Raw genomic sequence first — 14,145 nt, 5'->3', positions numbered from 1 at the left:
GAGCACTTCACAAACCTTGGATCTTTGACATTGAAAAGGACAAGTGCAGATGACACCTGAATAATGTAACCCCTTCAAAGTTTCTACCCAAGCCATGTGCCATCCTGATATGGAACTATATCAACATTGCTCAGTGTTGTGTTAAAGTTCTAACCCTCCTTTCTTAATGGTACCATGGGTCTAACTACATCATAAAGATTACTACGTTTCAATAAGAGACCACCATCTTCTCAAGGGGTATAAGGGTGGTTCATAAAGTCTAGACTAGCCAGGAACAGCCACATCCCAAGAATTAGTAACTTAACAAGATTAAAAGAGAGGGCACAAGGAAATACAATAGCAGCTGAAGCAACTTGCATGGCTAGGGACTTACAAAAGCCCGTAATGTATTTAAATGAATGAAGAGTCCCTCATCAAAATTAGCCAAACTGAGAGCTTTAGGCCCAATAGAACTCAGATGCCTCCCTGTAAGTGACCAATTGATCTTCACAGAAAAATTGGGCAACAGCAGGAAGCACATCCAAAGGGGATAAATGAACTCCTGTTAGTCTAATAGTCCCTCTCACACCTCCACTGCAGCCCTGAATTCCACCAGGTGGGGCAGTTAAAATCAGACAACCGCCAATGAAAGTGGCAGATGCAGGTACAGTTTCAACATTTAAAAGACATTTGGATAGGTTCATGAATAGGAAAGTTTTAGAGGGATATGGGCTAATTGCAGGCAAGTGGGACTAGTTTAGTTTGGGAAACTTGGTTGGCATGGACAAGTTGGACCGAAGGGTCTGTTTCCATGCTGTATGACTCTGTGGTGACCCTATTATGAAGCTGCATCCAACATGAAGTTTTTAAGACAGGGAAAATAACAATGGGAAAAAGCATACTTATCATTTTCTTCTGCTTGTTCCACATCAAAAGCTGGTCTGACTCATCTTGAGCTGCTGCACCTTGATTACAAGCTACGGAATTAATCATTGTTCAAAATGCCGAAAATAATCCACCACCTCTCAGGCTTTAACAAGGTCCTTGTCTGTGCTACTTCAGTACTTTGCGTGGGATATGCACTGAGATGGCACTGCTCAATTCAGGTCTTTTTTTTTAATATAATGCATCCTTCAGATCCTTCTTTAAAACCAGGAGAAATAGGAACAGGAGTGGGCCATTCGCCCCCTCGAGCCTGCACTACCATTCAATTGGGTCATGGCTGATCCAACATCCCTCATGTACATCTGCCTGCCCTTTCCCATAATGTTTGATTCCCCTACTGATCAAGAATCCATCTCTCTCAGCCTTAAATATGGATAAGGGGTGACACGGTGGCTCAGTGGTTAGCACTGCTGCCTCACAGCGCCAGGGACCCAGGTTTGATTCTCCAGCGACTATCTGTGTAGTGTTTGCACATTCTCCCCACCTCTGGGTGCTCTGGTTTCCTCCCATAGTCCAAAGATATGTAGGTTAGCTGGATTGGCAATATTAAATTGCCCCATAGTGTCTAGGAATGTGCAGGCTAGGTGGGTCAGCCATGGGAAATGCAAGGTTACAGGGATGGGGTAAAGAGGTGGGTCTGGGTGGGATGCTCTTCAGAGGATCAGTGTGAACTCAATGGGCTCTGCTTCCACAGTTCCCTGAGCTGACTTACAATCCTCTGAGAGAAGAAGTTTTAATTCAACTATGTTATTAAAGAGAGGAGATTTACATTCTGATGCATTGCTTGTACTAAAAGGGAGTGAATCCTGGAAGAACAGGCTACTCAAGAATTATTTTTGTGACTCCATACCTTTGGTCAGGGAACCTGCATTTAAACTCCTTTGTCATTGTGCATAGCCATTTGTTTTTGGCAATAGTTTCAGCCTGAAGAAGCAGGAAACAAAGCAAACTCACGAAACCTTGTGACCTCTGACATCCAACTGCCCCTCCCCTACGCTCCACCCATTGGTTCTCCATTCATTGAGAACAGGCAGCTAAGGTCTCCCGGAGAGCAAGATAAGCGGAAGACTCATCAAAGACTGTTGAAATTTTAACTTAATTCCTTTATTTTCTAGTTTAAATTAAGAAAGACTTTAATGTTAATTATTGTCTTATTTCTTTATTTTTCTAGTTATTTTGTGAAGATAATGCTTAACTTGTTAACTGTGTTTCTCTAACTACTTTGTATCTAGGATTTTTGCACCTGGGTACCTAAGATGGCACTGTGTGTGGCGACATTATACACTTATCACTGTATTCCTGTACTTGAGTACACATGACAATAAAATCTAAATCTAAATTCTCATCGTGCCCTGCCTGCCATGTGCATTGACAATGTGATCAGTCCCTTTGGTACATAATTGGACAATTTTTCACTCAGTGAAAGTAGACTTTTCCCTTGCTGTTGAATTCTAAGGCCTATGGAAGTGACTAAACAAAACTGTGTCCTGGTAATTTTATTTGTTTGTTTCTGCCAGACTACTTCAGGAAGTGTCCTGAGTTAATCTTTAATTTGTGGACAATTCTTAGGCGTGGGCAACCTCCAGTGGCCCGTAAGCCAATGAAAACAGGAGTGGGAGAATGAAAAGAAAACAATGTTGGAAAATTAGAGGGCTAAAAATATATGCAGTGACAGTTGTTTCTTGGTTTCTGCTGCAGATCACTGAAACATCGTTAAGGCTGAAGATGTACCTATAATTTCAGCTCAGCTGAGGCACAAATGTGAACTGGTAATGACTGCCTTCATTGTATCCAAATATAGCAGTACATGACTCAACTGTGATGCAAAAGCAGCGCTGTTAAATAAAACTACTTACCATAAAATATATCCAGTCGAAAAGATGCTAACTGCAGCCTGGCCTGAATTCCTGTTGGGATAATGATAATGTGTTGTCCTCATTTCAATTAGAATGAAGGGGAGGACTGTAGTGTGCTAGAGAGATAGAAAGAAAAAAGACGAAAATGAGAAAGGAAGCATGCTGTGTAGAAAAACAAAAAATTATATGTGTTCATTAGCAATTCAGATTGACCACTGTAACAATTGAAGAAAGTACTTGTAGATAAGGTGATTCTGGTCAAATGTTTGACAATATCCCTTCAGTTTCCTGCAAAGATGGGGAGGCGATGGCCTAGTGGTATTATCGCTAGATTGTTAATCCAGAGGCCCAGAAAACATTCTGGGGATCTGGGTTTGAATCCTGCCACGGCAGGATTCAATAAAATATCTGGAATTAAGAATCTAATGATGACCACAAATCCATTGTTGATTGTTGGGGAAAAACCCATCTGGTTCACTAATGTCCTTTAGGGAGGCCTACATGTGACTCCAGACCCACAGCAATGTGGTTGACTCTCAGCTGCCCTTAGGGCAATAAATGCTGCCTAGCCAGTGACACCCTCATCCCGTTAATGAATAAAAGGGAAAAAAAATGTCACTTAGTGATCCCAGAAGCTCAGGCTTATGCTGTGGGGGGTGTGGGTTCAAATCTGACCACGGCACTTAAGTTGATAAATCTGGCATATAAAGTTGGTAATGCTGATCAAGTTCTGTGACCTCACCTGGCTCATCATTGCCCTTCAATGAAGGAACATTGACTTCCTTTACCTGATCTTGTCCACACATGACTCCAGATACACAGCAACATGGTTGATGCTCAATGGCTCCAGCAAGTCACTCAGTTGTACCAAACTGTGGTTGTTTGAGAAAATGGCTCAGTCCCACCTTGTCATTGTGAGTGGCAGGTAATGTTGACTTTGCCAGTAAAGACCACATCCAATGAAAAAAGGGATGGCAACAGTTCACTGTAGGATAGTACAATCTGCCTCTCCTCTCCCCAGTGCCTAGATACTGGGGATAATCTAGTTTGAATGCTGGTGAATTCTGATATAAATTTTTGTAATCATATACCTTTTATTAAAAAAAAACAAACTACAAATTTAGCCACTTAGTGCGGGAGGGCAGATTTAACAGGTGTGGAAGCAAACAAGCCAGCAAATGAAGGTCAAATTTCTGAGCATTGTCAAAAAGAACAAGAAAGTTTATTGTTGTTTACTGGCATGCCAAACTATTTTTGACAGGCAGTAATTATACTCCAGGCACAATGCACGTAGCACTTAACCGCCCACCACACAATAACAGGCAATTAAACCACCTTGAGGATGTACAGTGAACTCAAAAGTAGAAACTACAAACGTTAGTAACCTGAAGTAAAAACAGAAAATGTTGAAAAATGCACAGCAGGGCAGCCAGGCATTGTAAAGAGAACAAGTTGAAAAATTAATTGGGAGATGCGGATGTTGTCTCTTGAGAAGATAATGCTGAGCCACCTTCTTGAACCATTGCAATCCACCCACGGAGTTGCGGGGGCGGGAGCCAGGATTCTGTCCCAGGAACAAAGATATATTTCCAAGTCAGGATGGCACGAGGCTTGGAGGTGAGATTGCAGGCTGTTCCCATGCATCTGCTGACCTTGTCTTTCCCCTAGGATGGGGGCTTTCAAGACCGGGGCGGGGGGCACATTTTTTAAGGTGGGAGGAGAGAGGTTTTAAAAAGATATGGGGACAATATTTTTTTACACGGAGGGTGGTTCACTGAGGAATCAGCTTCCTGAGGAAGTGGGGAAATGTGGATGCAATTACCACGTTTAAAAGACACTTAGATAAGTACATGAATAGGAAAGGTTTGGAGGGATGTGGGCCACGAGCAGGCAGGTGGCACTAGTTTAGTTTGGGATTATGTACGGCGTGGACTGGTTGGACCGAAGGGTCTGTTTTGGTGCTCTATGACTCTATGGCTCTATGGGTACAGAAGGTACTGTCCAAGTTTTTCAAAAGCTTCCCCAGAATTAAGATTAAGCTGAGTTGTTTATAGTTGTTGCATCAGGTCCTTCATTGAATGCCAGTAATTCTCTGGTCCTCTGGCACTATCTCTGAACCTTTGTTGCATGCTTTAAACCAATGGCAATGAAATGAAGATAAGTTAGTTTCACCTTTCAGTGGGTGCTGAATGACTTCATTGAGATCAGTTGGGAATGGGGGGTGAGGAAGGGGTGTGGGGAGGTGGTATGGGAAGAAGTTCTCCAGATTAGAGACCCTCAATACCGCAGAAGATCCAGAATGCCTGGGGAATGAAGTGAATTCACATGACCCTCCCATCACTGGATAATTTGAGATTCACTGCAGAATTTCACCCTTGATGATTTAGCTGCTACTGACAAACGAGCTTATCGACAATAATTATCACTCTCGATATGTTGCCACTTCAGTCGCTATTCAAACTTAGCTTTTAGGGGGTCAAAACAAGCTAAATTCCATTCCAGAAATTACACATTTAAAAACACAAGAATTCATTGCTGGTGTGTATTAGGTTACTGTGTATATTAATAAAACTCGTGGGATTCATTAACATCAAAACATTACCAGGTGGCTTTGGCATGCCAGTGCGCTATTAGCATGGAAGTACCAGAGAAAAGAGTTCCCATGTTGTGCTTCCCCAGAGGCTGAATTTCTCTCCTCATCCGGTGCCAAACAGGGAAGGCATGGAGTGACATTCAGGATAATTTGTCACTGAGGAATAAGGGAAGATCAGAAAACAACACAATGCTCCACCCCATCAAAGTCAAGAAAAGAACAAAGAACAAAGAAAATTACAGGCCCGTCAGCCCTCCAAGCCTGCACCAACATGCTGCGCATCACAACTAAAACTCCTGCCCTTCTGGGGACCTAATCGCTCTATTCCCGTCCTATTCATGTATTTGTCAAGACGCCCTTTAAAACTCACTATTGTATTTGCTTCCAATACCTCCCCCAGCAGCGAGCTCCAGGCACCCACCACCCTCTGTGTAAAAAAATTTGCCTCATACATCACCTTTAAACCTTGCCCCTTGCACCTTAAACCCATGGCCCCTGGTAACTGACTCTTCCACCCTGGGAAAAAGCTTCTGACTGTCCACTCTGTCCATGCCCTTCATAATCTTGTAGACTTCTATCAGGTTGCCCCTCAACCTCTGTCGTTCCAGTGAGAACAACCCAAGTTTCTCCAACCTCTCCTCATAGCTAATGCCCACCATACCAGGCAACATCCTGGGAAATCTTTTCTGTACTCTCTCCAAAGCCACCACATCCTTCTGGTAATGTGGTGACCAGAATTGAACACAATATTCCAAATGCGGCCTAACTAAGGTTCGATAACGCTGCAACATTACCTGCCAATTTTAAAACTCCATGCCCCGGGCTATGAAGGCAAGCTTGCCATATGCCTTGTTGACTACCTTTTCCACCTGTGTTGCCACTTTCAGTAACCTGTGTACCTGTACATCTGCACACATCATCAGACGCCATTTCCGCCACCTCCAGCAAGATGCCACCACCAGACACATATTCCCTTCCCCTCCCTTGTCCGCCTTCCGCAGGGACCGTTACTTCCGGGACACCCTGGTCCATACTTCCTTCACCCCCAACACCTCCCCACAGCCCTACGGCACCTTCCCCTGTAACTGGCGAAGGTACAACACCTGCGCATTTACCTCCTCCCTCCCCAGTATCCAAGGGCCCAAACATACCTTCCAGGTGAAGCAACACTTCACTTGCACTTCCAAGAATCTAGTCTACTATATTTGCTGCTCACAATGTGGTCTCCTCTACACTGGGGAAACGAAGCGTAGACTTGGCAACTGCTTTGCAGAACATCTACGTTCTGCTCGCAAAAAAGACCCTGAACTACCTGTTGCCTGCCACTTCAATGCACCACCCTGCTCCCTGGCCAACATCTCTGTCTCCAGCTTGCTGCAGTGTTCCAGTGAATCCCAACGCAAGCTGAAGGAACAACACCTCATTTTCCACTTGTGGACCCTACAGCCCTCTGGACTCAATATTGAGACAACAAGGTGCAGGGCTGGATGAACACAGCAGGCCAAGCAGCATCATAGGAGCAGAGAGGCAATAATTTTAGGGCCTAAACTCTCCCATGTCCCAGCCCCCCACCCCACACACCAGGCCTTGTTACCACATAGCCTGCCACAACACACCCCCTGTTGTTAGTCACTAACAGTCCCCATTAACAACTATTCACCCTCCCAGCCTGATCGTTAGCAACTCCTTTGTCCGTCCAACTGTCTTTCTCTCTCTTTGGGCTCTATCCTATCGTTTACTCCCTACTCCACCCACCTCCCTATTTTCTGCATATAAACTTACATTTTCCCAGCCACCATCAGTTCTGAGGAAGGGTCACCGGACCCGAAATGTTAACTCTGTTTTCTCCTCCACAGATGCTGCCAGACCTGCTGAGCTTTTCCAGCAACTTTGTTTTTGTTCCTGATTTACAGCATCCTCAGTTCTTTTGGTTTTTACCTGTACATCCAGATCCCTCTGCCTATCAATACCTTTAAAGGTTCTGCCATTTACTGTATATTTTCCGTCTGGATTAGACCATCCGAAATGCATTATCTCACATTTTTCTAGATTAAACTCCATCTGCCATCTCTCTGCCCAAGTCACCAACCGACCTGTATCCAGCTGTATCCTTTGACAGTCCTCATTGCTATCCGCAATTCCAGCAACCTTTGTGTCATCGGTAAACTTACTAATCAGACCAGTTACATTCTCCTCCAAATCATTTATATACATTACGAACAGCAAAGGTCCCAACACTGATCCCTGGGGAATACCTCTTGTCACAGCCTTCCATTCAGAAACTTACCCTTCCACTGCTACCTTCTGTCTTCTATGACGGAGCCAATTTTTTATCCATCTTGCAAGCTCACCTCTGACCCCGTGTGACTTTACCTTCTGTATCAGTCTGCCATGAGGGACCTTGTCAAAGGCCTTACTGAAGTCCATGTAGACAACATCCACTATCCTACCCTCATTGATCATCTTCGTCACTTCCGCAAAAAACTCAACCAAGTTAGTGAGAGACAACTTCCCCTTCACAAAACCATATTGCCTGTCGCTAATACGCCCACTAGTTTCCAAGCAGGAGTAAATCCTGTCTCGAAGAATCCTCTCCAAAAAATTTCCCTACCAGTGACGTAAGGCTCATTGGCCTGTAATTAGCTGGATTATCCTTACCACCCTACTTAAACAAAGGAACAACTTTGGCCATTCTCCAATCATCTGGGACCTCCCTTGTAGTCAGTGAGAACAAAGATTTCCCTCAAGGCCCCAGCAATTTCCTCCCTTGCATCTCTCAGTATTCTGGAGTATATCCCATCAGGCCCTGGGGACTTGTCTACTTTAATGTTTTTCAAGACCCCCAATACCTCCTCCCTTTTGATCTCAACATGACCCAAACTATCTACACACCCTTCCCTAGACTCATCATCCACCAAGTCCTTCTCTATGGTGAAAACTGATGCAAAGTGCTCATTTAATACCTCATCCATTTCCTCTGGTTCCACACGTAAATTCCCTTCCCTGTCCTTGAGTGGGCCAACCCTCTGCCTGGCTACCCTCTTGCTCTTTATATATGTATAAAATGCCTTGGCATTTTCCTTAATCCTGTTGGCCAATAACTTATCATGACCCCTTTTAGCCCTCCTGACTCCTTGCTTAATTTTCTTTCAACTTTCCTTGTACTCCACCCTTGCTTCATGTGTTCCCAACCTCCTAGCCTTGGTAAATGCTTCCTTTTTCTTTTTGATTAGGGTCACACTATCTCTCGTTATCCATGGTTCCCTAAATTTGCCATACTTATCATTCATCCTTACAGGAACGTGCTGGTCTTGAGTTCTCAGCAACTTACACTTGAAAGCCTCCCAGATACCATATGTTGATTTGCCCTCAAACATCTGCCTCCAATTCTTCAGTTCCTGCCTAATATTGTTGTAATTAGCCTTCCCCCAATTTCGCACCTTTACCTGACAACTACACCTATCTTTATCCATCGGTACCTCAAAGCTTACTGAATTGTGATCACTGTTCCTGAGCTACTCCCCTACTGAGATGTCGACTACCTGGCCAGGCTCATTCCCCAATACTAGGTCCAGTACGGCCCCTTTCCTAGTTGGACTATCTACATACTGTTTCAAGAAGCCCTTCAGGATGCTTCTTACAAACTCTGCCCCATCTGAGCCCCAAGCACTAAGTGAGTCCAGTCAATATATGGGAAGTTAAAATCTCCCACGACAACAACTCTGTTACTTTTACATCTTGCCAAAATCTGCCTACATATCTGTTCTTCTATCTCCCGCTGGCTGTTGGGAGGCCTGTAGTAAACCCCAAACATTGTGATTGCACCCTTCCTGTTCCTGAGCTCTACCCATATTGCCTCACTGTATGAGCCATCCGAGGTGTCCTCCCGCAGTACAGCTGTGATATCATCCTTAACAAGTAGTGCAACTCCCCCACCCCTTTTATATCTCCCTCTATCCTGTCTGAAACATCTGTATCCTGGAACGTTAAGCTGCCAATCCTGTTTCTCCCTTAACTAAATCTCTGTAACAGCAACAACGTCATAGTTCCAAGTACTAATCCAAGTTCTAAGTTCATCTGCCTTACCTGTTACACTTCTCATATTGAAACAGGTGCACTTCAGTCCACCAGATCCACTTTGATCAGCAACAACACCCTGCCTGCTCTTCCTCTGAGTCTTACTGTCCCTATTCTCTACAGCCTTTTCGTCAATTCACTTCTGCTTTGGCTCCCAAGCCCCTGCCGAGCTAGTTTAAATCCTCCCAAGTGACACCAGCAAATCTCCCAGCCAGAATATATGTGCCCATCCAGTTTAGATGCAACCTGTCCTGCAGATGCAACAAGACCTTCTCACCAAAGACAATGGAGAAGAGTACAGATTGGTGAAGGTTCAATCCTAATCCCACACACTCTGACCTCATCCACCAAAATCCTTTTCTGAATTAAATGTATCTCTTTGTGAAATTTACTCCTTTGTAGGGACATAAGTATTAAATACACTGGAAAGTACACCTCACAATTAGGCCATTCAGCCCATATGGTCCATGCTGCTGTTTCTTCTCTACTGGTCTTCTATCTTTCACCATCTCATATCATCTGCGTATTCTTCAGCCCTCATACGCTAATACAGATTTTCCTTAAATGCATCCATCTTCGCCATCTCAAGCACTCCTTGGGGCGGGTGATAACACATTTCAAATTCGCATCATTATCCAGGTAAAGGTGTGTCACTTGAATTTCTTTGCGGATTTATTAGGGAGTATCCAATGTTGGCATGGAGAGGAGCAAGAAAGCAAGTACAAAGAAAATCGAAACCATTCTGCAAGGGAAATTTGCAGAGAATGCATCTGAGAGGATATGAAGCAGTCACCTCCAAAAGTTTGCAGATACTGTTTCTGATTTCACACAATTCACAGGGTACACATCTGCTTTCTTTGTGCAGTACAAGGGTGCTGCAGAATTTCCTGATGTCTTCAGGCGACCACAGAGTCTGATTGTTATCTGAGATCATTATCTCCTAAACTGGGGCAGTCGCTCAAAAGAAAAATGCACCCTTGAGAGTTGTCTTGGTGTCTCACTGTTGCACGGAACCCCTTGTGGTATCCTCAGATCAAGTGTACTGTTAGCCACCCTGAGAGAAACACACCCAAACATGTGCAAGGATAAACACATTCTAAATGTAAACCCACTCATTTTCTCACTTGTCGCTCATGTCTGCTCAGTTTAATGGCTGGTATGAAAAGGGCCACTTTCTACATTGCAATAAAATCTCGTTGACTTTATTAACAAGTGTGTCTCAACCACATTAATACCGGAACAGTACGCAGAAACCTTGTGATGATGTCAGTGACCCGCTCAGGTCCACTTTGGTAAGAACAGGTTCACCATGAATTTGAAACTTGCTGGTTGCTAAGCAACCCAAATATTTGGAAATATATCCTTCAGTTCCTTCAATGTCATTCGGTGAAAATCCTAGACCTCCCTCCCTAACAGGACTGTAAATGTATCTACACCTTCATGGCCTGCAGCTGCTCAAGGAAGTAGCTCATCATCACTTTCTCCAGGGCCACTCAGGATGGTCAAGAAATGATGGCCCAGCCAATGGCATCCACATCCCACAAAATCATTTATAAAAAAAGGTGATAGGGAATCATTGGGAAAATCATAACCTCCCAATCTCAATGTCATCCTTCCGAAGATGATAAATGGTGAGTCTGTTTGTCCTGGCCAGATAGAACATAAGAAATAGGAGCATGAGTAGGCCATCCTGAGTAAGGTCCATTTACCCATCTGTTCACGATAACACTTAATTCCTTTACTGTTCAAAAATCTATCTTTCATTGCCTTAAAAACATTCAATGAGGTAGCCTCACCTGCTTCACTGGGCAGGGAATTCTACAGATTCACAACCTTTTGGGTGAAGAAGTTCCCCCTCAGCTCAGTCCTAAATCTGCTCCCCCTTATTTTGAGGCAATGTCCCCTGGTTCTAGTTTCACCCTCCAGTGGAAACAACCTCCCTGCTTCTATTTTGTCTATTCTCTGTGTAATTTTATATGTTTCCATAGGATACCTCCTCATTCTACTAAATTTCAATGAATATAGTCCCAGCCTACTCAATCTCTCCTGATAAGGCAACCCTCTCAACTCTGGAATCAACCTCGTGAACCTCCTGTGAACTCCCTCCAGTGCCAGTACGTCCTTTCCCAAGTAAGGAGACCAAAACTGTACACAGTGCTCCAACATTGTGAAGAGTTTTGATAGCCTATAAGGAAAAATTATTTCCACTTGTGGAAGGACGGATAACCAAAGATTGGAGATGGTTAGCAAAACAAAAGCTGGTGTGAGGCAGGGAGGTGCAAAGAAATGAAGAGAATTGTTTTAACACACAACATATTGCCTGGAAAGACTGTGATAGCAGAGTTATAGTAACTTCAGGAAGGAATCGGTGAATGCTCAAAATGAAAGATTGTGGAGCAAACAAAGGCGTGTGAAACTGATTGGAGAGGGCTGGCACAGGGCAGAATGACCTCTCCCAGTGCTGTTTGATCCTACAATGCTTATTTTGAGACTGAGTTCCATGTGAATCCAAAGTGATTTGGATTCTGTCGACTTCCGGTAAGATGGTGGTGAAGTAGCTCCTCTGCTCCACCCGTTCTTTTTCTCTTTCTTCTCCTTCCCCCCTCCCTTCTCTCCATCCTTTCGGCGTTGGACAGCCAGCCTTGGCCTCCGAAGCAGGGTCACCGGAGATGCCAGTGGCCGGAGCGGGAACGCCAGCAACCAGCTGCCCAGTGCAGAGTGTGTCACTGGCCAGTAGTCAGACCATGTGGAACCAGGCAGGAAAACACAATGGCGCTTCATCGGAGATTGCACTGATGATGTTACCCAGCAGGGTAATGAAACGTCTGCAGAACAACAAACCAGCTCGGTGAGACAACCAACCACAGCATCCTCAACCTGAACTACAAATCCACTCCAAAACCTTACAGACCATGTGGAGGTCGCCTGTGCTGGTCTGCTGCAGAGAACCGCTGGAGACAGACTGTGATGTTTGTCTTTATAAATTTGCTTCATGTTTCTCTGACCTATGGTCACACTGCGTATAGCTATAATGTAGCCTTTTTCTTTCTTCATTTCTCTCATCTGTAACTAAGGATTGTATTTAGGTAGTACCTTTATACCCAGGATGGCACTGTAAGTGGTGACTTATAAACTTTTCACTGTACTCATTTGACAATAAAGCTCATTCAATTCAATTCAGAAGGGGAAGCCAATCCATCTCCTTTCTCTTTGTCCACAGCTTTGATGGTTTACTGGAAGTGGGTCCAGGAAGGAGGAAAGCAAAGGGTAAATTCTCATACTTCCTCTAGTTTGCTGTGTTGAGTGGCCTCAATAAGTTTTATCACTTCAGGCCCCCCCGAGGCTGCTTTGTTTGGAAATTCCTAGGAATGTTTGGCAAAATGCGCACTGTGCAAAATTGACTTTGGGAAGCCTCAGGATGACCCAGGGCTGAGCTGAGAGGAGGCTTCCAGTTGTCGATGCGGATTCTCAAGTCAGAACTTGGCACGCAGCAACATTCTTGTCCAAAAACACAATTTAGAGTTTAAACTCATCATATTGAAAACGAATCTTAAGCAGACAGATGAGAAATCACCCCAGCACTGTCCTGAAGTTAATTGCTACTTATCTGGAGACAACAAGGGACATTGATGAGAACAAAAGGGGCGATTGATAACATTGGAATAATCTACATAGTCTGTAAAAAGACTGTATAAAGTACTGTGGCCAGTTCTGGTCGCCCTGTTACAGGAAGGATATTATTAAGCTGCAGAGGGTTCAGAAGAGATTTACCAGGATGTTGCTGGGAATGGAGGGTTTGGGTTACAAAGAGAAGCTGGATAGGCTGGGGCTTTTTTTTTGTTGGAGCTTGAGGGGTGGCCTGATAGACGCTTATAAATTCATGAGGGGCACAGATAAAATGAATGGCGGGTGTCTTTTCCCTAGGGTGGGGGATTTCAAAACTAGGCGGCATATTTTTAACGTGAGAGGAGAAAGATTTATATCAGACATAAGGAGCAACTTTTTTTACACAGGGTGTGGTTCGTGTGTGGAATGAACTTCCAGAGAAAGTGGTGGATGTGGGATAAGTTACAACATTTAAAAGACATTTGCATAAGTACATGAATAGTAAATGATTAGAAGATTATGGGCCAAATGCAGGTAGGTGAGACTAGTTTAGGTTGGGAACATGGTTGGCTTGGACTGGTTGGACCGAAGGATCTGTTTCCGTGCTGTATGACTCTATGACTCATTTTACTGTGAAAGGTGGGAAAATCTCTGAAGGGGACTGTTGTATTAGAATGTGTGATAAACAATACTTCCTTCATTCATAAAACACATTAATCATAGAATCCGCTACAGTATGGAAGAAGGCAATTTGGCCCATCAAGTCTACACTGACCCTCTGAAGTGCATCCTACCCAGACCCAGCCCCTACCCCATCCCTGTAGCCCTGCATTTTCCATGGCTAAGTCACCTAATGTACACATCCCCGGACACTATGGGCAATTTAGCATGGCCAATCCACCTGACCTGCACATGTTTGGATTGTGGGGGGATACCGGAGCACTCGGAGGAAACTCACGCAGACATGGGGAGAATGTGCAAATTCCTGTGATCTTCACTTTGAACTGCCTAAAGAGATTTGAAAAATTGAAGGATAGAACATTTTCAGTTCAATGGGGAAAGAGTCAGGCAGTGGAACTAATTTTATCA

The 14,145-nt window shown here is 44.1% G+C and overlaps 1 protein-coding gene across 1 annotated transcript in view; it reads right to left on the bottom strand.

Annotated features, from left to right (window-relative positions):
• The window catches only part of aig1 (androgen-induced 1 (H. sapiens)), a 112,812-nt gene that overhangs the window by 35,000 nt on the left and 63,667 nt on the right, over positions 1-14,145 (bottom strand). The window contains exon 4 of the mRNA XM_048601388.1: positions 2,781-2,896. Coding sequence (XP_048457345.1) covers positions 2,781-2,896 — 116 coding nt within the window. The remainder of the gene's footprint in view (positions 1-2,780; positions 2,897-14,145) is intronic.

Source organism: Rhincodon typus, chromosome 9 (assembly GCF_021869965.1).
Source record: "Rhincodon typus isolate 14 chromosome 9, sRhiTyp1.1, whole genome shotgun sequence".
In the NCBI taxonomy this organism is placed as follows: Eukaryota; Metazoa; Chordata; class Chondrichthyes; order Orectolobiformes; family Rhincodontidae; genus Rhincodon; species Rhincodon typus.
This window is presented reverse-complemented; position numbering and strand designations above follow the sequence as displayed.